The sequence below is a fragment of the Nelumbo nucifera genome, chromosome 6, assembly GCF_055504915.1.
Source record: "Nelumbo nucifera cultivar China Antique chromosome 6, China Antique-T2T, whole genome shotgun sequence".
NCBI lineage: Eukaryota > Viridiplantae > Streptophyta > Magnoliopsida > Proteales > Nelumbonaceae > Nelumbo > Nelumbo nucifera.
This window is the reverse complement of record NC_142654.1, coordinates 49,080,117-49,106,958: the sequence shown is the minus strand read 5'-3', so window position 1 is coordinate 49,106,958 and position 26,842 is coordinate 49,080,117. Positions and strand designations below refer to the sequence as shown.

The following is a 26,842-nucleotide window of genomic DNA, read 5'->3' as shown; positions in this document are numbered from 1 at the left end:
ATATTAACCTCTCCACCTCCCCGTTTTCTTCCTGAGTAGAAAGCCGCAATTTTGGGGGGAATAAGCCTAGTCCAAACTTCTTTGATTGGGAACACTCAAGGGCCAAAATTAGAACATAGTGATTTGAAGAAAGAAGCACAAGTAACCTTTCAGGACAAGAACCCAAATCCTTCTATCAATTTTAAGGGGATCCTAGCAAACAGACTCAAATAAAAGCAGTTGTTTAGAAACACAAGTGGATTATTCATCATCCCTCATCCCTCTATGGAAGCCAAAGTCCTAATTAGTGTTTTAAAAGGTGTGGGAGGCATATTTCTGGAGGTGCCCCCAAAACGCCTAGAGGCGTTGACACCTCTGAGGCATATGCCTCAAGTGAAAGAGGCATATGCCTCATACACTTTTTTCATGAGGCGTGCTAGTGGTATATGCCTCATGTGCCTCATGCACACCTCATGTAAAATGACAAAAAAAAAAGGAAAAAAGGAAAGGAAAGGCGTATGCCTCGTGCCCTTTTTAACTAGTGCTATGCATCTTCATTCTTCTTAATATAAAAGATTTTTATTAAAAATAAAGAAAAATGAGATTCTTCTGCCTCTTCTTCCTCATTCTTCCTCCTCATCCCCCTCCTCTTAAGGAGGCTTATGCCTCCTTGCGTTCGGGAGGCTTACACCTCTTACGTTCTGAACTACACCTCACGCATCTAGGTAGTGGAATGCCTCGCATTACGCCTCCGCATTTTAAAACATTGGTCCCAATTTGGAGACAACGGAAGAATCATAGAAGAGAGAAAATTAGAAACACACTCTTCTTTATTAAGAGAAATAGAATAAAGAGAAGGAAAGAGGTCTTTAAGAGGTAGATTACCCACCCAAATGTTTTCCCAAAAAAAGAACAGAATTCCTATAGCAAACATCATACCTTACAAACCTGAAGGAAAAGCTTAACATGGAACTATTATTCTTAGAGGAGGAAGCAAATGGAATTTCTGATAATGGAAAGGAAGGAAACTGCCGTGAAAAGGAAGGAAGCTACATCTCTGAGAAAAGTTCTTCAAACGAATTGAAGAGCTTGACAAAGACGATACCAAATGTTTCTTATCATCTGCCTTATTAGGCTGTTTCAATGGGCCAGCTGAAATCAGCCCATTCGAGGTCTCATTAGGAATTGGACTTTTATCCCCCAAGCCCAAAGGCCCATTCGACAGTTTAGGCCCAAACTGGTCGCTAGTCACGTAATCTATTAAAAGTCCACCCCTATTCGGTTGTTCAACACCCCCCTCTCTCACTAGACCAACTGGCTTGTCCAAAACCTTTGAGGAGTTCAGAGTTTGCTTGCCTATTTTTGTGAAAATTTTAACTACTCTAAATCCTCCAACCCCATGGTGCCATGCAAGAACTGTTATTCCACCCTTTCATCTCCTTTCTGCCGAGACTCCCTCCATAGAACAACTTCAATGGAGGAGGCCAACCACACCTGCACAAACAAGCCTCTGACACTGATAGTCATCTTTTGGGAATTTCCTCAGGTTAACTCCACCCAAAAGGAAAGCTGCTGATCTGAGATCTCCCCCAAAACTCCCCATCAAGACAAGCACCACATAAACTGCAATAGAATCTGCGACCTCATGGTTCCACAGGTGGAAAGGGAGCCCAGTCACCTGAACTACCACCCCATCTTACAACTTGCTTCCCTTTAGTTGCTACCTCAGATACAAAATCTCTCACCCATTCCAGAATCTCTAAGCCTTCCACCAGTACTGTTGCCATCTTCATTTCCCTTATCTTCAGACTTGGTCATCCCTTAATCCTCAATTCCTTGAACAAGAAGTCTTTAGCCTCCATCTTCAGAGATTTCCTCCACCTTGTCATCTCCACAAAGCCTTCTAAGCACTCCATCTCTTTTGGCATCTCATCTATTCTTTTGGCAATCCTCCCATCTATCACAATTATCTTTTCCTTTGCTACTGCAGTCTTTGAATGTGTAGTAGTTATTTTTCAAACATGGCCAGTCCCCAGCATGGTCATTTTGTTAATAGATGATGCTCTCTTTACATACCGATGCATTGTGGATGGCTGTTAGGTTTGCAACTTGATATTCTTGTAATGTATAGAAACAACAATTTTTTGGATCTCTTACAACCAAACTTATTAGAAATATTATGAAAAAAAATAATCATTAGGAAATTTTCGATAACTGTACTGGACCAAACAGTCGAACCTGCGAAAGCAGGAGTTGGATAGCTTCCAATTTGTTGTTTTACAGCAGTTTTGGTAGCTATAATAAAACTGCCAGGCTGAACTGGGACCAGTTTTCTGCTCCGGTTTCAGTTTACAAAAATATTAGAGTATATAAAAAGCTATCCAAAACCTTGAAAGGCAATAGCATTGAAGTAAGGGATTCAATAAAGATGTAATAAATGTTGGAAGAGATTCAAATCATGCCGCAGAGATATGTCAAGGACAAGTATGGACACGGTATCAGATACGGAATTTATACTAAAATTGAAGTATCTGACACCATACAGCATCCTTGTACAGGTATCTGAGAATCATTCAACCTCTCAAATGATGTGCATTTTCCTACTATCGCAACCAAAGCACTGCGAATTTGCATGAAGAAGTGATGTCTGTCTGTTTAGACTGAAATATCACTTAAATATGATGTCTTTTTTTTTTTTTGATAAGCTGAATATACTGCATATCGGTGGTGTCATTTACATCATATAAATGTTTCCAAACGCCCCATATAAATGGAAACTGTCTAGGATGAATTTATACTACTCCAGAAGCTATTTTAGGTCAAAGATCAAAAAGTTCAATACGAAGGTTAAGAAAAGTGGTCTTGTAATTGTTGAGACAAAATAGTGAATATTAGTATACCCCCTTGGAGTATCTGCACTGATTATTCATGCTAGTGATATTTCTACCATGAAATATTCCTTTTCATGGCTGTAGCCATTTCGACCATCAGTGATATTTCGTAAAGCCTCTGTGAAGTCAGGACTAGCCACTTCATAGCATAAGCTCCTTAATCTCTTAGAATTTTCAGCTTAATTGATGTTAAGTCTTGCGTGCAGATAAACGCAATGTCTGACTCTTCTACTTTTTAAAACTTGTTGGGGTTCCTGCAGATCAAAGACATGGAACTCGATGGATATGATTCTGAAGGGAAAATGCGGCACAACTTTTATTCAGAAGATACGTATTCTGATGATGATGGCCAGCTTTCGTGGTTCAATGCTGGTGTAAGAGTAGGTGTGGGAATTGGTCTGGGGATGTGTCTTGGCATCGGCATTGGTGTGGGACTGCTTATGCGTTCATACCAAGCCACAACCAGAACTTTCAGGAGGAGGTTTTTGTAGACTTACTTTCTACAGTTGAAAACTTGTGTTTCTGGTTAAGGAAAATGGCGAGATTCACTAAAATGTGGCTTGGGGGGAAGAAAAGCCCATGGATAGAGGTTGTACAGTTATGGTTTAGCTGATCGAGTTATTTCTTCTCTCTTGGTAAAGTAGCTCTCTGAGGAGATGTTGGTCCCCGATCTCTGTCCTTGTAACTGAGGCCTATATGATATGATAAATGTGTTCGCTCAATTGGCATAGTGCGGAATATGCATCATAAATTGGTTTTATCATATCCTTGGACCAGCAAAGACTATGGCGGCAAGCAATTACTACCGATCTCTCTCCAAGTAGCTAGATTTTTTATCAATGAGGCCGCACTAGATATAAGAGGCTTTGTTTTATTTTTATTTTATTTTTCCTGAGGAGAGTAGTATGAGCTTGTGAGTGTGGGTGTGAGTCCATTTCTCCATAATGTATCTTTTGCCTGTATTCTAGAAATTGTATTGCCATTTGAAATATAGAAGAAATGTGTTTTTCTTAGGGACCGAGTGACTTCTTAGTGGATATGATGGTTAAATACTAAAGTATTCAAGGCTATAAGCATCTATACAACTTTCAGCTTCCGCGATTAAGGAGCCTACAACTTAAAAACTTACTAAAAGACAAGCAGTAAGCTTTTCGGTACAGTCACTTTAGCCACTGTCAAAAGGCCCAAAACTTTGGATTGTAGGATATGCTTATCCAATGTGAATTGTTTTTCTTGTTCCCAATTCTAATTACAAAACAAAGCCAAAAGTAGGTTTTTAAAACATGATCTTTAGTTGTGTGTTATTGTTTTGGAAACTGAAACAAAAAATGTCTTGTTAAACTTCTAATTTAAAGAACATGATTTCATTTGATTATGTATTATCATGTTTCATAAGTCATAATTTTTATAATGCAAAATTTGTTTTTCTTTTAGAAACCATTATTTTGATGGTTATGAATGCATGTATTGTTTCTAAAAACAAAACGAACTTGATTTTGCTTTTCAAAACAAAAATGCAGTTCAATAAGAAAAAATAAGAAGAAAAAACTTTAGTTGTTGGGAACATTCTTGAGCATGATGACATGTCAACCCATTAAATTCTCAATGTCTTTTCGGCTAAAGGAATATTGAGTGAATTACTCTTTTACCCCATGTCCATTGTATCATGTCATGCTCAATATTTCCAACAGCCTAGGTTATTGGCCCCCAACAGCCAAAGGTTTTTTTTTTTTTTCAACAAGAAGTTTTTGTTTTATTTTCTGATGTGGCAATTTCAATAAAAAAATGAAAACAAAGCCATTCATGTTGTAGAACATCTCATGTAGACCACATTCATCCAACTGTGGCCAGTACGATTCCTTTGCTGCTGCTGCTGCGTGTTGGAATATTTAAGTTATTCATTAGCGGGGGGGACACATGCAATGTAGGGGAAAATCCAATAATTCAGTACTGTATTTGTATTGAAAAATACAATAATTCAGTAATATATCAGTAATTATTCATTAATTACACAAATATTTTTCAAAATTCAGTAATTTTTAGAAATTACACTAAATTTTTCCAAATTCCAATTATCAAATTTTTTAATATTTTCAGTAACAATAAAAATATTAATATAAAATAATTGAAAATATTAATCACTGAAATATTAAAATTATTGAAAATTATAATTGAAAATACAAAACTAATATCAAAATAATGATTAATTTATTCAAATATCAATAAATTATTTCTGGAAAATGTTTTTAATTTTCATAAATATCAATTTCAGTAATTTATTAGTAATTGATCATTAATTATAGAAAAAGTTTAGAGTTCAGTAATTTTCCAAAATTAAACAAATTTATACTAATATTTTCAAACTTCAAATAATCAATTTGTTTTAATATTTTCAGTAATATTTAAAAATATTAACATGAAATAACTGAAAAATATTAATTATTGAAAAAATTAAAATTACTGAAAGTTATAATTTAAAGGAAAAACTCCTGATCAGTACCCTTTACTTTGGCTTGAGTGACAATTTGGACACCAAACTTTAAAATGCGACAATTTAGTACCCAAACTTTCAAAATGTGACAATCCAGTACCCAAACTCTCAAAATGTGACAATCCGGTACCTGTTGTTAAACAGTCCGTTAATCAATAGTTCAGTGACATTTGAAAAGTCAAAAATTCCCTAAGAATGTCATCATATCAACCATCCAAACATTAACAATAAAATGAACAGTCCCAAATTCTAGATTCTTCTAAATAGTCACCAACTTTTTTGAATAGAAGAGGCTAGGATTTGGGATTGTTCAGTTTTTTGTCAATGTTTGGATGGTTGATAAAGTGAATTAGATGGCATTTGAAGGGCATTTTTGACTTTTCAAATGTTACTTAATGACTAATTAACGGATTGTTTAACGGTAGGAACTGGATTGTCACATGTTGAAAGTTCGGGTACTGAGTTGTCACATTTTGAAAGGTTAGGTACTAGATTGTTGCATTTTAAAGTTTGGGAACCAAAATGTCACTTGAGCCAAAGTAAAGGGTACTAATAAGGAATTTTCCCTAATTTAAAATATAAAATTCAAAAGTAATGATTAACTTATTGAAATATTAATAAATTTTCAATATTTGTATTTTAAAATATTAAAATACAAAAATAATATTAATAATTAATTACTGAAAGCAATAAAATAAATAAATAGAAAATATTAAAAATAACTAAAAAATATTTTAATCACTAAATTACTAAAAATATTAATTTCTGAAATAACTATAATAATAATAATAATAATAATTGATGATGCATGATCTGGTAGTCAAAGTGTTATGCAATAGTTCAGAAGTGTTACGTGGCATGACGTCACTAGAGGGCCAAATTACCCCTCATCAATTGCCCCCAACTCCTGAGTCGAAGTCAGTTCGACGAAATAAGTAGCTCACTATAGGTCTCTGGCCCGAAGTGACTTGGTTTAGTTGGTTCGTTGGCACCAGCTCGGTTCACTCGCCTGAACCAGTCTGATAGGTCGCGCTAGGTGGTGCGTAGGAGTTGCATGGAAAATTCAAATTTTAAATTACGCGAACAGAGTTTAAATTTGAATTCGTCCTTAGAACTTGAAGCGGCATGTCCCTATGAACCATCAGATCCAACGCATTACAACTGTCAGTCACCTGAGTCCCCTATCTATATATAGGGGCCCCTAAAAGGTTCCATTCGCACTGTTTCTTGGAGTTTTTAGGAGTAGTAAAGTGAGAGGTTAGTAAACTCGACAAAAGAGGGCGACGAAATTAAAGCCCTCCTACTACATTACAACTAGCTCCTCCTGCTACACCACAACTTAACGGTGTTTCAGAGAGGAGGAATAGGACCTTATTGGATATGGTCCGGTCACTTCTCATACACTCAGAGTTACCCACATCCTTTTGGGGTTACGCATTAGAGACTGCAATTTACATGCTGAATCGGGTTCCGAACACTCCATATGAACTTTGGACCGGAAAGAAACCAAGTGTCAGACACTTGAAGATTTGGGGTTGTCCAGCACATGTTAAAAGAACAAGTGCAGACAAGTTGGAATCTAAGACCAATCGTTGCCTATTTGTAGGCTACCCAAAAGGCTCTATGGGTTACCTATTCTATGACCCAAGTGAGCAGAAGGTGTTCTGCAGTCGAAATGCACAGTTCTTGGAAACCGATTATATCCTGGACACCCATCGTCAAGAAATAGTCCTTGATGAGGAGAGTTCAGGAGCAGTGGGAGATATCCCACAAGTTCCAGGTAGTGACCAACCTAGAAGATCCACTCGGGTATCCAGGCCACTAGTCCATTATGGTTATGACCAGGATAGTTACCTGGTGGAAGCCTTGACTAGTGAGGAGGATTCCGTGACTTACGCGAAAGCTATGTGGGACATAGATTTCCAGAAGTGGGTGGAGGCCATGAGAGTAGAGATGGACTCAATGGAGACCAATGGAGTCTGGACTCTGGTAGATCCACCCTCCGGGGTAAAAGCAATCGGTTGCAAATGGATTTACAAGAGAAAGAAGGGCCCCAATGGTAGGGTTGAGACCTTCAAAGCTCGTCTGGTGGCGAAAGGGTACACTTAGAAAAAGGGCATCGACTATGAGGAAACCTTTTCGCCTATGGTCATGCTTAAATTCATTAGGATTCTGCTAGCTATAGCACTATACCATGATTATGAGATTTGGCATATGGATGTCAAAATTGCATTCTTGAATGGAGATCTTACTGAATTTATCTATATGCAGCAGCCGCAAGGCTTCATTGCTGCAGGTCAGGAAAACATGGTATGTAAACTTAATAGATTCATTTATGGACTTAAGCAACCTTCTAGAAGTTGGAACATACGTTTTGACTCTGTTGTCAAATCGTTTGACTTCGAGCAGAATCCGGATGAACCCTGTGTTTACAGGAAGTACAGGGGAGATAAGGTTACCTTCTTGGTTCTGTATGTAAATGACATTTTACTCATTGGGAATGACCTAGGAATGTTAACTACGGTGAAGTATGGCTTTCATAGCAATTCTCCATGAAAGACTTTGGAGAAGCCTCCTATATACTGGGTCTTCGACTCTATAGAGATAGATCGAAGCGGATAATAGAATTATCCCAATCTGCTTACATTGACAAAATAGTCAAAAGATACAGCATGGAGAACTCCAAGAAAGGAAATGTTCCTTTCAGGCACGGAGTCACTCTCTCCAAAAAGATGTCTCCTAAGACCTCTGAGGAGATTGAGGGCATGAAAGACGTTCCCTATGCCTCTGTCGTACGGAGCATCATGTATACCATGCTGTGCACTCGTCCTGACATTGCTCAGGCAGTGAGTGTAGTAAGAAGATTCCAGGCCAACCCAAGGCAGGAGCACTGTACTGCTGTAAAAAACATACTTAAGTACCTTCGAAGGACAAAAGAGTTCTGTCTGGTATTCGATGGTAGCTCACTACAGATCCAAGGGTATACAGATGTCGATTTCCAGTCGGATCCAGATGATAGAAAATCTACATCTGGAATTGTTTTCACGATAGGATCGTGTGTTGTTTCCTGAATGTTAGCAAACAGGGGTCCTGAGTAGCAAATTAACAATCCACAACCCAAGACGAACGCATTGCCGTAAGTGAGGTTGCCTTATGAATGAGTGTGTTCATTCCTGAATTTGGAATTCAGCACATCACCCATTCCACTGTTGTGTGACAACACTGGACCTACGGGAGGATGATGTTAAGAGGTAGCATCAGTAGAGAATGTGGTAGACCCATTGACTAAGCCACTATCACAGAAAGTGTTTGAGAAACACATGGAAAGCATCAAGCTCCGGCTTATACCTGATTGGACCTAAGTGCAAGTGGGAGCTGTTGGACAGTTTTGTATGCCCTTAGCTTCAATCAGAATGATGTACTTTATGAATTTATTGTAAATGAATAAAAGTTCATATTTGATTCATGTTCCCTTGGTATGTTTCTATGTAATACCCTTAAACTAGACACTTAATGAGACTCGTGTTAGTTTAGAATGTTCACAGTCGGTGGGTCGGTCTGGGGAGACCTATCCTAATAAGGCTGACACTGTTGTGCCACCAAGTCGGTTGGGGTGGCCTGTCTCAACTGCCAGGGTGAGACCCGAAGCACATACAGTGTAGGATTAGTTGAATCTTTGAACTGGACCATATTTCTAGTATTGCCCTGGACCTTGGAGATTAATGGGCAAAACTGGAAAATTACACCCGACCCGTAGACTCGATTATGATACTGTACTAGGTGTCGGATTGGGCTGTCTTTGATGTACCAATCAGTGAGATCCTTAGCGGGGGTCAAAACCTGGGTATGTTGGGACAGTCTGAGAATTCATCTGAGTGGGTGATCATAGTGACAGGATCAGCCCCTTTGTCGGACAAAGGTAATGATCGGGGATGCACTCTCACTGATGGAAACCAAGACTGCAGGCAGCCGATTTCAATCGTTGAGATTTGTTTTGCAAAATATATTTTATATGAGATATAAAAGTATATATATTATGGTTTCTGAAATGTTTGCAAAAGGCTTTAATTCCCGGGATCCATAAAAGTAGAGAGTGCAACACTGTTCCTTGTAACCGAGGGAGAAGTCCTCTCTTGTCGGGCAGTGTTTGATCATTATGGGCTGAGAGGTTAAGTGTAAGACCATTGAGGATAATACCTGATGGGCTAATCTTGCATCTGCCCACAGTCCCTGGGTGTTACAAGGTGGCTTGGCCCAGGGACCACTTAGGGTAAGTGTTGAGCCCATAGAGCCCATTTGATGGGTTTCAGGGGGTGCACTGTCCATAACAATGTATTCGGCCAGGCCTCGTAACAAAGGCTGGGCCGAACCCATGTGGCTGATGTGTAGATCAATGCTTAGGTCCCACGCCATACTAGGAAGTCCAACTGGGCAGCAGTTAGGAAGGCTAAGTGAGCACATAAGCTTAATGGGCCTAAAGCCCATTTCGAACTGGACTAATTTAATGAGTTAAATATGGGCGAATCCTGAGATGGATCAGTAGATAGGATCGGGCCTTAACCCTATCCACTCAGAGAGTCCAGATCTAAATGTGATTTGGATCTGGAAAGCTCCTAATTAGATTAGGAGAAGGTTGATCCAATCTGCAGACAAGATAAGGGTTTATCCTTATCACCTAAAGAGATGTTTTGATCCAAATAATATTTGGCTCAGCAACTCCTAATAGGATTAGGAGTTGATCCTTTGGGGTTACAAAGAAGGAGGGGGCAGCAGCCTTTAGAGAAGACACATAATCAGATCCTCTTCAGAGCGAAATCACAGCAAAAGATTTCTGCAATCCCTGCAAAGATCTTTCTTGCCGCCTCCTTCCTGCAGCCGCCAGACATCCAGTTTGATCTCCAGTTGTGGGAGAAGTCAAGATTCAATCTTGACATCTGTTCTTTGAGAAAGAATTGATAGGAAGTTGTGCTCACGTGCTATCTCGCTGTTTCTTGCAAAGGACAGAATTCTTTGAGAAGAATACTGCTGATTTTGCTCCATCCTGCACTGCGCCATCTTCAGTGGGAGTAATCTTTGGATCCTTCCTTAGGCATGAACACCTTCGTTGGGAGATATTATTTCTCCGTATCAGGTATAATCCTCTCCTACTATTTTTGGTTCAGATCTAGTTCAGTTTATGGTTCAAGATTGATCATTGAAAATATGATTTTCTAAATAGGGAATGCGATTCCAAGTTGAAGGGAGAGAAAAAATTTTGAAATTCGCCCCTTTATTCCGCAAGATTTGGGGCATCCATACGATGGATCTCTCATCCCTTCAATCCCAAGGTGGAAGTTCATGCCCAAATCAATCTCAAAACTAGCCTATACTGAAGATAGTGCAATTTATTAAGTGAAGCAAATTCAGCAACACAGTTTTTAACAAAATTGTAACCCAATTGCTTGGATCGAACTGGGGAAGGTGACCCTAAAATTCCTTTGAATCTTTCTTGCAAAAATCAGAGGAAAACTAATCTCTATCAGTCCTTGAAAGCCTAGGTTGTGATAGGGTTTCTTGGAAGACAAAAGAGAACAAGAGAAAACAACAGATAGTGGTGTTTTTGTCCGGTCCATCCTCTTTTCTTTTATCTTCTTATGGAGCACTCTCCCAATCAAATTAGGAAATTATTCAAATCTAATTTGAATTTGGACTCTATGAAGAGATAAGCCTTATCCTCTTAAGAGGATGGGTGCTCCATACCCATTTCCAAATCCAAATTTGACAATTGTCATGTGGCAACTTACTTAATCTTATTAATTATGGGCCTTCGGCTCATTTCCTTCAAAGGCTCACGACCCAAGATGTTGCATGGTGTAGGAAAGTGTGGGCCCCACATTAGTGTACTCGTGTGACAGCCTGAGTTGTACTTAGATTTAATTAAGTCATTGATTAGGATCAGCTTTCCTAGTAGGATTAGTTTTAATCCTATTCTATCTTATCTAGGATTAGTTTTTAATTATCTTATCTTGCCATGTAAGCATTAAAGTTCTTTTACAATTAGGAAACTATGTATATAAATTCAAAGGGTGGGGCGGCTATTTTAACATAACCAACCACTCTCTTCTCCTAAAACCCTTCCACGAGTTCCTCTTCTCCATCTCTCTTCTCTTCTCTTCTCTTCTAATTTTCTTTTATTTACTGTTCAAATCTGTAGTCTTGTACGACTACTCATGGACAACTTAGGCCTGATTTGTATAGCGTAAAACCCCACAATGACCTCACAAAAGTCTACATGGGTTTGGCCCGGCCTCTATGAAAAGGCTTAGTCGAACTCACTACTAAACAAAGTGAATCCCTAAGCACATCACTATGAGCTCAATACGGGCCCAACATTTACACTTAAATGATCATTGAATTCAGTCATCCTATGAAGACCCAAGGATAATGGACTTAAGTAAGATAAAGCCCATCATGTAATCAGCCCTTAATTGTCTCTTACACTTAACCCCTCGGCCCATAATGATCACAACACTGCCCGATAGGGAATGACCTCTCCCCTGGCTACAAGGTATAGTGTCACACTCTTTGCTCGGATGGATCCCGGGAATTAAAACATTTTACAAACATTTTTCATAAAACATATTTATGTATATATAAATATATTTTGCAAAACCAAATCTCAAACACTGTTGAAATCGACTGCTGGTAGTTTAGCTTTCCATCAGAGAGAGTTTATGCGCTATCATTCACTTTGTCCGACAAATGGACTGATCCTACCACTATGATCACCCACTCAAGTGAATTCTCAAATTGCCCCAACATACCCAAGTTTTGACCCTTGATGGATCTTACTGATTAGCATTTCAAAGACAACCCAATCCAACACCTAGTGCAGTACCAAAATCAAGTTAATGGTTACGTGTAACTTTCTAGTTTTGCCCATCAATCTCCAAGGTCTAGGCCATAACTGGAAAATGGTCTGAATTTCGTGTTTCATCCAAATACACACTGCATGTGCTTTGCGTCTAACCCTAACAGTTGAGACAAGCTGCCCCAAATTCTTTAATAGGACATTAGTGTCAGCATTTGCAGGATAAACTCCCCAAGTCTATCTAATGGCTAAAAACATTCTAAACTAACACAAGTCTCATAATTATCCAGTTTAAAAGGTAATTTCATATAAATATACCAATATCAACATGAAACAATAATGTACTTTTATTCATTTACAATAAATGCATCTGTACATCAATCTGATTGGAGCTAAGGGCATACATTGTCTAACAACTTCCACTTGCACTTAAGTCCAATCGGGTATAAGCCTTACTCCAATATTGTTCACGTGTTTCTCAAACACTTTCTATGTCAGTAGAGTAGTTAATGGATCTACCACATTCTTCGCTAATGCTACATTCTAAATCTGGATGTCCCATCTACTAACAATCTCCCATAGATCTAGTATTGTCACACAATAGTGGAATGGGTAATATGGTAGGATTTCAAATTCCAAGATGAATTTCTTCATCCACACTACTTATTAGGCAGACTCACTTATGGCAATGTGCTTGGCCTCGGTCATGGACTATATTTCTTGCTACATAGGGTCCCAAAGTATCCAAATATAGACTTTCTATCATCTAGGTCAGGTTAGAAGTTGGCATCAGTATAATCGACCATCTGTAGTGAACTACCATCGAAGATAAGGCGATAGTCTTTAGTCCTCCATAAGTACTTTTGTATGTTTTTCACAGCATTCTAATGCTCTTGTCCAGGGTTAGATTGGTATTTACTTACCACATTGATGACTTGAGAAATGTCTAGCCGAGTGCACAACATAGCATACATGATACTCCCTACGGCTGAGGCATAGGGAGCCTCTCTCATGTCCTCAATCTCCTCAAGAGTTTTAGGTGACATTCCTTTGGAAATAGTGACTCCATGCCTGAAAGGAACGAATCCCTTCTTGGAGTTTTACATGTTGTATCTGTTGACAATCTTGTCAATGTAAGTTGATTGGGAAAATTCAATTATCCTCTTCGATCTATCCCTATAAAGTCAAAATCCCAAGATATAAGATGCTTCTCTAAGATATTTCATGGAGAATTGTTGTGAAAGCCATACTTTCTCCGTAGTGAACATTCCTACATAATTCCCAATGAGCAGAATGTCGTCTACATACAGAATCATAAATGTAATCTTATCTCTCACTGTCTTTCTATAAACACAAGGTTCATTCAGATTTTGCTCAAAATCAAACTGTTTGACTATTGAGTCAAATCAAATGTTCCAACTTCTGGAAGCATGGCCACAGGCAAGAAGGTTCCTCATAATTGATTCCTTTCTGAGTGTATCATTTCGCTACAAGTCGAGCTTTATAGATCTCAACCTTTCCATCAGCTGAAAGGATGAGAGATCCATCATATGGATGGCTGAACCCTGCATGTAGGGCAAAATTTCAAAAATTTATCTCTCTCCCATGTGGGAATCGCATTCCCTATTTTAGAAAAACGGCATTTTTCAAAGATCAATCTTGAACCAAGAACCAAACCAGATTTGAACCAAAAGGAATGAGAGGGATATACCTGATACAAAGAAATAGTATCTCCCAATGAAAGTGTTCACGCCCAAAGAAAATCTCCAAAGACTGCTCTCACAGAAGATGACACAGTGTAGGGTGGAGCAGAATCAGTAGTGTTCTTCCCAAGAACCGAACCCTTCACAAGAATTCAATGGAGGCAGTGAGCACAACTTCAAATCAGTCTTTCTCCAAAGACTGATATCAAGATCTGATCTTGATCACTCCTAAAACTAGAGAACGAACTGGCAGTATGACGGTGGCATGAAGAGAACGCAGGGAGAAGGCGCAGTCACACTGTATCCGACTTCTCTCTGTGCTCTGAGATCTTGTATCTCTGAGATTTATGGGATGGGATGAATGGTTTGCCCCCTCCTTCTTTTATAGCCTTAAAGAGAGTTCATAATCTCATTAGGAGTTTCCTAATCCAAATCTGTATTTGGATTAGGAGTTTTCTTTAAGAGATAAGGATAAGCCCTTATCTTATCTGCAGATTAGATCAGCTCTCTCCTAATCTCATTAGGAGGTTTCCATATCTGAATTTGTATTCAGATCTGGACTCTTTGAGTGGATAGGGTAAGACCCTATCCTATCCGCTGATTTAATCCCAAATCTGCCCCCTTATTTAACTGATCATATCAGCCCAGTTCGAAATGGGCTTTTAGGCCCATGAAGTCTAAGTGTTCGAACTGCTTCCAAACTGCTGCCCAGTTGGGCTTCTTTGTATGGCGTGGGACCCAAACATTGATCTACACATCAGCCACATGGGTTCAGCCCAGCCTCTGTTACAAATCCTAGCCGAATTCACTGAAAAGACAGTGAACCCCCTGAAGCCCATCACATGGACTCCTAATGGGCCTAACACTTACACTAAGTGGTTCCTGGGCCAAGCCACCTTATAAAAACCTAGGAACTGTGGGCAGATGCAAAATTAGCCCATCAGGTATTACCCTCAATGGTCTTACACTTAACCTCTCAGCCCATAATGATCATACACTGCCCGACAAGAGAGGACCTCTCCCTCGACTGCAAGGAACAGTGTTGCACTCTCTGCTCACATGGATCCCGAGAATTAAAACATTTTGCAAACATTTTGAAACCATAATATATATATATATATATTTATATCCGTATATAAAATATATTTTGCAAAACAAATTTCAACAATTGAAATCGGTTGCCGGCAGTCTTGGTTTCCATCAGAGAGAGTGCATCCTTGATCATTACCTTTGTCCGACAAAAGGGCTGATCCTGTCACTATGATCACCCACTTAGATGAATTCTCGGATTGTCCCAACATACCCAGGTTTTGACCCCCGCTAAGGATCTCACTAATTGGCATATCAAAGACAACCCAATCCGACACCTAGTGCAGTATCATAATCGAGTCTAGGGGTCAGGTGTAACATTCCAGTTTTGCCCACTAATCACCAAGGTCCGGGGCAATACTGGAAATCTTGTCTGGTTCAGGGTTTCAAGTAAACCTACACTGCATGTACCTCGGGTCTCACCCTTGTAGCTAAGACAGGCCACCCCAACACTTGGCGGCACACCAGTGTTAGCCTTAGCAGGATAAATCTCCCCCGATTTATCCAACGACTGTAAACATTCTAAACTAACACGAGTCACATTATGTGTCCAACTTAAGGGTATTACACAGAAACACACCACAATAACATGAATTAAATATGTACTTTATTCATTTACAATAAATGTCATAATGTATATCAATCTAATTGGAGCTAAGGGTATACACTGTCTAACATCAGGGCCTTTCTTCCTCTTGTAGATCCATTTGCAACTGATTGCTTTCACCCTAGGGGGAGAGTCTATGAAAGCCCTGACTCTATTGTTTTTCATCAATTCCATCTCGACTTTCATGGCATCTACCCACATCAGAGAGTTTATGTCCAACATAGCTTCCGTATAAGTCATAGGATCTTCCTCACTATTCGTAGCTTCCATCAAGTAACTTTCTTGATCATAGTTGTAACATACTAGAGGTCTAGAAACCTGGGTAGATCTTCTAAGTTGTATATTATTATTATCTGGAATCTTTAAGTTATCTCCCACTCTCCTGAGCTCTCTCTTCATCAAAAACAATTTCTAGTGATGATTGTTCAGGATGTAGTCCTCCTCCAAGAAATAGGCATTTCGGCTAACAAACACTTTTGTTCTCGTGGGTCATAGATTAGATACCCTACGGAGTCCTTGGGGTAGCCTACAAATAGGCAACAATTGGTTTTGGATTCTAATTTGTTCGCACTTGTCTTTTTTACATGTGTTAGACAACCCCATATTTTCAAGGGACTTGCACTTGGTTTCTTGCTGGTCCATAGCTCATAAGGAGTCTTAGGAACTGACTTGATTGGAACCCGGTTCAACACGTAAATTGCAGTCTCCAATGCATGCCCCCAAAAGGATATGGGTAACTTTGAATGGACGAAGAGTGATCAGGCCATATCTAATAGAGTCTGATTTGTTCTCTCTAACACACCGTTTAGTTGTGGTGTAGCAAGAGATAACTATGGTATAATCTCATTGTCCTTTAAGTAGTCATTGAATTCGTTGGAGAGATATTCACCACATCGATCTGATCAAAGGGTTTTCATCTGTCTCCCCAACTATTTCTTGACTTCTTATCTAAACTCCTTAAACTTTTCAAAGGATTCAGACTTATGTCTCATTACGTACACATAACCATACCAAGAATAATCATCGGTGAAAGTTATGAAATAACAGTATTGATTCTGTGTCCTAACATTCATTGGACCACATACATAAGTATGTATAAGGCCAAGTGTGCTCGTACTTCTTTGACGCTTACCTATAAATGGCCTTTTTGCCATCTTTCCTTAGAGGCAAGGTTTACAAGTTGGTGGATCTTCCACATTGAGAAAATCTAGAGGACCATCATTCACCAATCTTATGATACATTCTATATTAATATGGCCAAGTCGGTAATGCCACAGGCACGTGGAATTAACTATATCACATGTTCTTTTCTTAGGGATGTGTTCCGATATAATTTCGGTTACATTTGTTTCTAAAGAATGATGGAAAACATAAAGACCATTTTCAAGTTCTCCGTGAGTAAGGAATTTGTAATTCAATTTAACTGTAATCTTATTAGTAAATAAAATAGAATAACTATCCTTACACAACTTAGAAACTGAAATCAGATTTCTTTTAAGTTAAGGTACATAAAGATAATCTTTTAATGTAACAATTCATTCTCTAAAAATTAAATTTATTGTTCCTATAGTAGCAGATGCAACTGTTTCAGTCATCCCTAAGTAAAGCACAACCTCGTCATAACTCAGCCTTTTGCTTTCCTTAAATCCTTACAATGTGTTACATGCATGAGTGAAAGCCCTATAATCAATACACCAGGATGTAGAAGTGACCAACATATTAGTCTCTATGACAAGAAATTCAAAATTACCTTCTTTGTTCTTATGGGATTTCAGATATTGAGGACAATTCCTCTTCCAATGCTCAGTCTACTTGCAAAAGTGACATTCATCAGATGATTTGTCTCTCTTCTTCTTCTTCTTCAGTTTGCCTCCATTTTTTTGAGGCTTCCTCTTACCCTTCTTTTTCTTCCTGCCAGATTTTCCACATTCAACAAGCATGGCTACTGGCATGTCCTTCTTAATCAATTCTTTGGCTCTTTGCAACATATTGTTGAACTCCTGGAAGCTAACTTTTACCTTGTTCATGTTGTAGTTCATGACAAACTAATTGAAAGATGAGGGTAAAGAATTCAAGACAACATCAATCTTGGTGTCATCGTCAAGTTGGGAGCCAAGAGCCTCTAATTCATTTATATAACCTACCATACGCATGACATAGTCATGAACTGGTTACTTTCGATCATCCTCATGGTCATCAACAATTTGAGGATCTTTTGTCTTGCAAAACGATTCTGCTCCTAAGGCATGGTTTCTGGACTATCTAGGATACATTTATTGATATCAATTTTGTCAAATTGTCTTTGGACAGATTTATCCAAGGAGACTATAACATAACATCGGGCAAGAGAATTTTTCTCTTCTCATTCCTGATATTCCCTCCTTCTTGCCTCAAAAGTCCTATAACTTGGACATTTCGGTGTTGGGTTTTTGGAAACCTTGTCCAATTTTTCTGATGTGAGCGCTGGGTTTAGGTTACGAAACTAGTCTGCACAGTTGGGTCCTTTCAATTTGTTGTTGTCTAACAATTTAGCAAACTGTTAGTGTGCCATTTCTGATAAAAGGCATGATTAATTAGTCTATGACCATAATATTGTTTCATGTTATCTTTCATAGAATGGACATTTATCTATGTTATACAATTGTTCATTTTTTAGATTTCCCTCTTATCTCAATGATAAGGACACAGTTCATGTCCTTGGGAATGTAGGTAATCACATGGTGCATGGGGCCAACTATTTCAGTTGCATAACCCCAACACTTTCTATGAAGGATCACATATCCACCCATCCAATGAGCTTTTCCTTTGGCCTCCATCAAACAATGTTCATTTTCATTTTAGGTTAAACATTTCTATTTGGTAAGTGTGACCCGTCATATCGAGAACCCCAAGGTACTGTAGAAGAGTCTTCCATTTCAGGATAGGCCCCTCCCAGTAGTCTATGATGCCCCTATCATTTTATGAAGAAATCCCATTGACCATCTCAATGAAATGGATAGCCCAATTTTACAGTGCATCTCCATCCACCAATTCAGTCTGTTTTCATGCTAATGACGGAAAGCCTTTAGAGATATCATCTTATGATATTCCCTATCTCATTGCACTTACACCATTTTCATGCTTATTTAATCTTATTAATATTGGGCCTTTGGCCCATTTTCTTCAAAGGCTCATGACTCCAAGTGTTGTATGGCCACTTTAGTCTTGATATCTTATGGCGTGGGACCCCACAAAGGTCTCTCTCAAGTCCATAAGGGTCCAGCCCCACCTTTATAAGAGGCTAGGTCAAATTCACTATTCAGAGCAATAAACCCCTAAGCCAATGGGCTCAATCTAGGCCCAACATTTACACCTAAATGATCATTGGATTCAACCACCCTATGAAGACCCAAGGATAATGAACTTAAGTGGGTAATCAGCCCTGTAATGGTCTCTTACACTTAACCTCTCGACCCATAGTGATCAAAACATTGCCCAATAGGGAAGGACCTCTCCCCTGGCCGCAAGGTGCAGTTCCACACTCTCTACTCAAATGGATCTCGGGATTAAAACATTTTCCAAGCATTTTTCATAAAATAGTAATATATAACATATAAATACATTTTGCAAAAACAGATTTCAAATATAGTTGAAATCCATTGCCGGCAGTTTTATGTTACATCAAAGAGAGTGTAAACCCTGATATTCACTTTGTCCAACAAAGGGGCAACCCTATCACTATAATCACCCAATTAGGTGAATTCCCAAACTGTCCCAACATGCCTAGGTGTTGACCCTTGATAGACCTCACTAATTGGCACATCAAAGACAACCCAATCCAACACCTACTGCTATACCATAATCAAGTTTAAGGTTATGTGTAACTTTCTAATTTTGCACATCTATCTCCAAGGCCCAAGGCATAACTAGAAATCGGTCTGGGTTCAATGTTTCTTTCAAGCACACATTGCATGTGCTTGGGGTCTAACCCTAGCAGCTGAGACAAGCTACTCCAACTGTTTGGCAGCACACTAGTGTCAGCCTTGGCAGGATAAACTCCCAAAGTCTATCCAACTACTGAGGACATTCTAAACTAACACAAGTCTCATAAGCGTCCAGTTTAAGGGGTAATCCAGAGAAAAATATCAATATGAACATTAAACAATAATGTACTTTATTCATTTACAAATAAATGTTCACGTACATCAATCTGATTGGAGCAAGGGCATATACTGTCTAACAATACAAATAGCGTGGGCCAACTCAACCAGGTCACCGAAGCGAGTGTTCATGAGGTGGGAGCTTGGTTAGCCGAGGTCTTGTCTCATACTTAGAATTTCTCAGTTTTTCCTAGACTTGGGTGTATGCAATTCGAAATTGCATTCGGAGCCTTAGACATAGTATCTCCGCAAGTTATCGGCATTCCACGTATGGGGGACCTCCCTCCCCTCAAGGTTTTCAAGCTTGTACATCCCCGATCCGATCACCTTACTTACCCTATAGGGATCTTCTAGTTGTAGACAGCCCATTTTTGCACTCTTTAGTCTTTCTATAGCACTTTGAGCTTCAAGCATACTTCAGCTAACCTCTCAGCCAGCCTAGAGGTATTTTTGGAATTTTACAAAATTTGGGGCTTAAAGGATCCAAGACCATAGGTACATAGATCCCAAAAATTTGAATCCGAAAAATCCAAGATCACCCAAATCCAGCACCATTTACCCCTTCATCTCAAGACCCGAAGCCAAAACTGATTCTGATCGTTCGATCGGGGTCATCTTTGATCCTGAACCCTATGCCTTATGAAATCTGAAATCCAACCTTTTAGATGGATGGAACCCAAAATTCTGAGTCCAATGGTATCAAGATTGTCCAATTCCGACACCATTAACCCATCCATCTTGAGACCTAACTCTAAACTCAATCCAGGCCTTCCATTTGGAATCCCCTTCACTATAACTTCGATCCTAGGGCATCCCAGACCAAACCTTTCTCCCAACCTCTAGAACCATTTTAAAATCCAAGATTTGACCAGCTAGAAGCCTACAATCAATCAATCAATCCAATCACCTAAACTTGGAATGTCCAATTTAGGTAAATTGATAAAATCCTCCACTCATTTTCTTGATTTATTGAGAGGATCTATCCCAAAGTTGTCTTGACAATCCATTCTCTCAATCAATCTCCCTCCATAATCCCTTTTAAACCTTAGCCTTTGATCTATCTTGTTTTCAAATCTCAGCCATTTATTCTCTTCTAGAATCCTCCCCAAAAATCTATAAATACCACCCCTTTCTCACATTCTAAACACACAACCTAGCTTAGGGAGAGAACTCTACCCCCATTAGCCTAGAGAATACCCCCCTTTCACGTCCAAGAAGGGGTGTCAATTGGACTAGATTTGGTCCAATCCGATCCAGTCCAATGTGAGTCCGTTATAAATTTACCAAGTCCAATCCAATCCAATGAATGTCTTGGACCAATTTGGACCGGTCCAATTCAATGTTTTGACCGTCCAATCTGTTCAAATTCATTTTGGTTTAGATTGGTTTCAACCCAAACCCAGTCCATTGACACATATATTCTCATCTTATATCAATGGACCAGATATTGGTTTAATCCAACCCAATCCAATATAAATTTGTTACAGACAGACCAGGTCCAATCCAATCTAATAAATATTTTAGACCGGATTGGTCCAATCCAATATGTCTTGTTGGTCCGTCCAATCCATCCAAATTGATTTTAGACTGAATGGGGTCCAATCCAAAACCGGTCCATTGACACCCTTAGTCCCAAGCAACCCCAAGCTTCCCAAACCCACGTCCAAACTCATGAGAAAACCTCCATCACGTCCAAAGAACGCCCCCCCACCCCCCCCCCCCCCCCCCCCCTAGCTCAAGCCTACATACATCATAACCTAGTGACACATTCTAGCCTAGGCACTTTCTAGCCTATGGGAAAACCTATACAAACACACTCTCGCAGCCATTAGTCACATCCCAAAACCTCCCCACTCACTCTTCAACATCTCTAGTGTCCCCCATACATGATTGAAGCCATGAAATCCCTTTGAAGTCGTGCATACATTCAAGAAGAACAGTCTGAAGCATACTTAAAGCCAACAACAATGCAACAAAAATCACAGTCATCCAGTAGTGTTTTCTCCCCCGTTGGGCCACATAACCAACGCCCTTGACCCTCCAAAATGAACCAAAATTCATTCTAAAGCTTGGGGACATCTCAAGTAGAAAAAAGTGTTCAAATAAGTGCAGCAAGAGTGACAATTGGTTGCATGTTTGAAAACTATTGAATCGCATGCTACAAGTCATTTCCAAGGTGTGTCTTCTCTATTTTTTATTTGATTGGTTACTCTCTGCAGACCTTAGAATTATCATTTCACAATTATGCACGTTGTTTCAAGTTCTTTCAATAATGGCATACTGGTTATTCCTTTTCTTTTTCTTTTATGATTTCTAATCTATTTCTTTTTTATTTTTTTTCATTTCTTTCTCTAAGTAGTCTAGGGCTACCAGCTACCTAAAGAAGAGATGTAGATTTACTCTATTCCATTTTCTTGTTTTATGGCTTATTTTTAATTTATGCGGTTTTTGTTAGGTACACTTAATTAATGTAGCCTTAGCGTAGGACTTCTAAAAAGAATGTCACTGCCTTCAAGAAAAAAAAAATGTCACCTTTGCATGTTGCTTAGTTTCTTGCACTTGTTTAATCTTTTTGTTAGACAATTTTGTATGCCCTTAGCTTCAATCAGAATGATGTACTTTATGAGTTTATTGTAAATGAATAAAAGTTCATATTTGATTCATGTTCCCTTGGTATGTTTCTGTGTAATACCCTTAAACTGGACACTTATTGAGACTTGTGTTAGTTTAGAATGTTCACAGCCAGTGGGTCGGTCTGGGGAGACCTATCCTGACAAGGCTAACACTGTGGTGCCACCAAGTCGGTTGGTGTGGCTTGTCTCAGCTGCCAGGGTGAGACCCTAGGCACATACAGTGTAGGATTAATTGAATCTATGAACTGGACCAGATTTCCAGTATTGCCCTGGACCTTAGAGATTGATGGGCAAAACTGGAAAGTTACACCTGACTCCTAGACTCGATTATGATACTGCACTAGGTGTTGGATTGGGTTGTCTTTGATGTACCATTCAATGAGATCCTTAGCGGGGGTCAAAATCTGGGTATGTTGGGACAGTCCGAGAATTCATCTGAGTGGGTGATCATAGTGACAGGATCAGCCCCTTTGTCGGACAAAGGTAATGATCGGGGATGCACTCTCACTGATGGAAACCAAGACTGTCGCCGCTGGGAGATACTATTTCTCCGAGAATCCATCCTGCACTGCGCCATTTTCAGTGGGAGCAGTCTTTGGATCATTCCTTGGGCGTAAACACCTTCATTGGGAGATACTATTTCTCCGTATCAGGTATAATCCTCTCCTACTCCTTTTGATTCAGATCTGGTTCAGTTTATGGTTCAAGAATGATCCTTGAAAATATGATTTTCTAAAATAGGGAATGTGATTCCTAGTTGAAGGGAGAGAAAAAATTTTGAAATTCGTCCCCTTATTCCGCAATCTTTGGACGTCCATACGATGGATCTCTCATCCCTTCACTTTTTGCATTTGCATCACATTGGAAATAAATGAATTCTTTTTTTTTTCTTTGCATTTGCATCACATTAGAATTAAATTGGTCATGCCATTTTTTCATGTTTGTACTTGTTTAACTGTTGAAGTTGTGATAATAAGATACTGGTATTTTTATTGTTTTAATCTCCATTAGGAATTCATTTAATAATCGGCCCCATCTCTTTTATTTTGTATTAACGTTTATGTCAATTTAGGTGTCGTTTGATTGCACTTTTCAGAGGTCTAAATCTGAAAATGCTACTTTTCATACCTCACCCCTTGTTTGATTTTACCTCTTAAAATTGGTCTGAATCTTATTTTTAGATCTAAAAATAATAGACCTTGGGCTGGTTCTTAACGCGTTCAGATGTGTTTCAGAGCCAGGGCATAGTCCAAAATATCCTTATAATATTTTGAAAATGACGTAGGCTACCCCTGATAACCTCAAACCTAGAAAACCAAAACATTCGACCTCTCTTTCTCTCTCGCTCTCTCTCTCCGCCCTGTCTTCCCACTACCGCCGCTGCAAGATGCAGTGGCGGCTCTCTCTCTCCCTGTATTCTCTCTCTCTCTCTCTCTCTTTGCCCTGTATTCCCACCACCGCTGCTGCAAGCTCTCTCTCCCCTGCCTTCTCTCACTCTCTCTCTCTCTCTCCCTCCCCTGTCTTCCCACCAGCACCGCCGCTGCAACTTGCAGCAGCAGCTCTCTCTCCCCGGCCTTCTCTCGCTCTCTCTCTCTCTCTCTCGCTCTCTCCCCCTGTGAAGTCCAACGATGGTCCAAAGTGTATGCAGTCTCAACCGCAGTGCGCATCAGATGGATTCTTTAATTACATTGTGTTCTACTGCGACTGTCAAAACTTTAGGATCTTGGGGTATGCCGTCTTGGGCACATGGCTTCTTGCTTTATTCTATATGTTGGGTAATCCTGCAGCTGACTACTTTTGTTGTTCCTTGCAGAAGCTTTCAAGTCTCTCGAATCTTCCCCCAACGGTTGCTGGTGTTTCACTACTCCCTCTTGGAAATGGAGCTCCTGATGTGTTTGCTAGCATTGCCATTTTTGTGGACACGGATGCAGGTGAGGTGGGTCTCAATAGTGTTCTGGGTGGAGCTGTTTTTGTTACTTGTGTTGTTGTTGGGACTGTCTCGCTTTGTGTTGCAGAGAAGAAGGTTCAAATTGATAGGAGATGCTTTATTAGAGATATTTGTTTTTTCCTCCTCACACTTGTGCCACTTTTACTAATTTGATAATTGGTAAAGTGAGTGTTGGTGGAGCAGTTGCCTTCGTCTCGGTCTATATTGTTTATGCTTTTTCTGTTGCTGCAAATGAGATCTTGAGGAAACATGCCCGCAGGTTAAAGCTGGATGCTGTGACGCCATTGCTTCCAGTCAGAGGGGTGAGGAAGATGAATCTATTTACAACTCACTACTGGACATAGAATCTGAGAGTGATCCACCACACCTTCATACTACCTTACCACAGTGGATGTGGGCTTCAAATGTGGCAATTTATTCAAATCAGACATTGAGGATTAATGAGTTAGATAGACCAAGGCATTTGTGGGGATGGACTGATGAGGTAACTGATATTGATGACCGTTCACTCATTTCCTGTCTAAAATATTTTCTCTGTTGGAGATGCCTTTAACACTCCCGAAAAGGTTGACAATTCCAATAGTTGAGGAGCAACGATGGTCCCCATGCTTCTGGCATTTTCTGTGGAATACTCAAGATAATGTGGATTCTCAAAGCAGAAACATTGCATATGTCGCAGGTGTTTTGGTGGGTGGTACACTTGGTGTTCTTGCCTTTCTCTTCAACCGAACTGATCAGCCACCTCGCAAGTTCATATTTCCATGGGTTTTTATTAAACATTAATTATTTTTTATTAAATTTACTTGTGTTATTTATTAATTATTAATTATTTTTATTAATTAGTAATTTTTAATTATTTTATTAATTTTTAAAATTTATTTTAATGTTTATTTGTGCAAATTATTAATTATTTTAATATTTTTATAGTCATTAATTATTTTTTTATTTTAATCATTTCATTTATTAATCTGTAATAATTATTTTTTTCTTTTTATTTGTATTTTTCAATATTATTTTGAGGTTGAAAATTATTTTTTATGAGATAAAATAAATTGAATTCAATATTTCCAAATAGTATGTTTTAGGGGTAAAATAGTAAAATTAGTAAATTTCAGATGGTAAAGGGTTGATCCAAAACAAACAAATTTATGAATTTAGATCCTCTAAAAAGTAGAAAAGCATCTATGCCTCTTTTCAGATTTCAGACACATTTAATATCTTTTTAACTTTTCAGATTCATCAAACGCCACCTTAACTTGCATTAGAAATTAGGGTGCATCGATAATGTTTACATGTACATGTATAAAGTTAACTTGGTTTTAGTTATTAATCCATGCATTTAAGCTATGTTTGGTTTGAAGAAAAAGGTAGGGAAAGGAAAGGAAATGTAGGATAACCCTTATAAACCTTGTATAGTTTCCCGATCTTTCCCTTCATTTCCCTATCTTTTCCTTCAAATCAAACATAGCCTTAGTTCATTTAATTCCAAAATAATCCTAGGCCATCTCTAGGCATCATGTCTGGTTAATAGGTTTTTTTAGTCATTTCTTAGACATTTCATTAATTAAAGTGTTGGTTTTGGCTATCACTCTTACCATCATTATAACCCACTTTATTAATTAAGTACATTTTAATGCAACTTTTCATTCAATATAGTTCTTTTCTTCTCTTCTTTTCGTTTTTATAATTTGTTTTAGCTCCTTTACTCATTAGTTTTTCCTATTTTAATTAGTGTTCTTCATTTGAATTATTTGTTATGTTCGATCATTTACTTTTGTTCCTCTTAATTTAAGACAGCTCATTAGCCCTTTTCTTGTTTCATTTTTCATGCTTAATACATGTTGTTTTAATAGATTCAAAGTTCCAAAATTATTAAATGTTCCTTGGAAATTGGTGAAGTAAAGGCTAATTCAACCAGGTGTGGGTGGGGTGCCTAATACCTTCCCACACCGTACCTTGATCCCCGGACCCAAAGAATCTCATCCCCATTGGGCAATGAGTCAACAAGAAAACAAAAAAAATGCTTTTTCTTGAAAAATCATGAGTTTTCCTAAATTCTCATTTCAAAAAAAAATTAGGTGGCAACTCCAATCCATACTCCATTCCGTCCTCCCTCCAAGTTGAGTAGCCACACCAGTTAAGACCCAATTTTCTCAAACCGGGCTCGAGTACCATAACTTTATTGAGTATTAGGTTGGTAGCTCAGAATTGGCATCTCTTAACTCGGGCTTTATAGTACCGAGCTATTCTTTGCTATTATGTTACGTTTTGGATATATGCCAAGTATTGAACTTCCTACATCAAATCAAGGTTCATTCTTAGCTCGTCATCATTAGCTTCCTCTTCATACACTTTAGAACGCAAGGTGGGCACCATAATCTCAGTATGAATGATGGCCCTAGTACCATATGTCAAGTTGAACAGTAACTCGCTAGTCGCTATCTGAATCGTCATGTGATGCACCCATAAGACACTGGGTAGCTCATCCACCCACACACCCTTAACTCTGGAT

At 38.9% G+C, this 26,842-nt stretch overlaps 1 protein-coding gene across 4 annotated transcripts in view; it reads left to right on the top strand.

Moving 5' to 3' along the window:
* Nucleotides 1-25,149, top strand: part of LOC104613048 (uncharacterized protein At1g01500-like) — a 45,204-nt gene extending 20,055 nt beyond the window's left edge. The window contains exons 2-3 of one of the 4 annotated variants that reach the window (XM_088889277.1): nt 24,196-24,318; nt 24,590-25,149. In XM_088889277.1, coding sequence (XP_088745403.1) covers nt 24,196-24,318; nt 24,590-24,883 — 417 coding nt within the window. In that variant the 3' untranslated portion in view covers nt 24,884-25,149. Of the gene's footprint in view, nt 1-3,076; nt 3,884-24,195; nt 24,319-24,589 lie in introns of those variants that run through there. The other 3 variants (XM_088889278.1, XM_010280736.3, XM_088889279.1) reach the window with 3 other exon arrangements.
* The last annotated feature ends 1,693 nt before the right edge of the window (nt 25,150-26,842 follow it).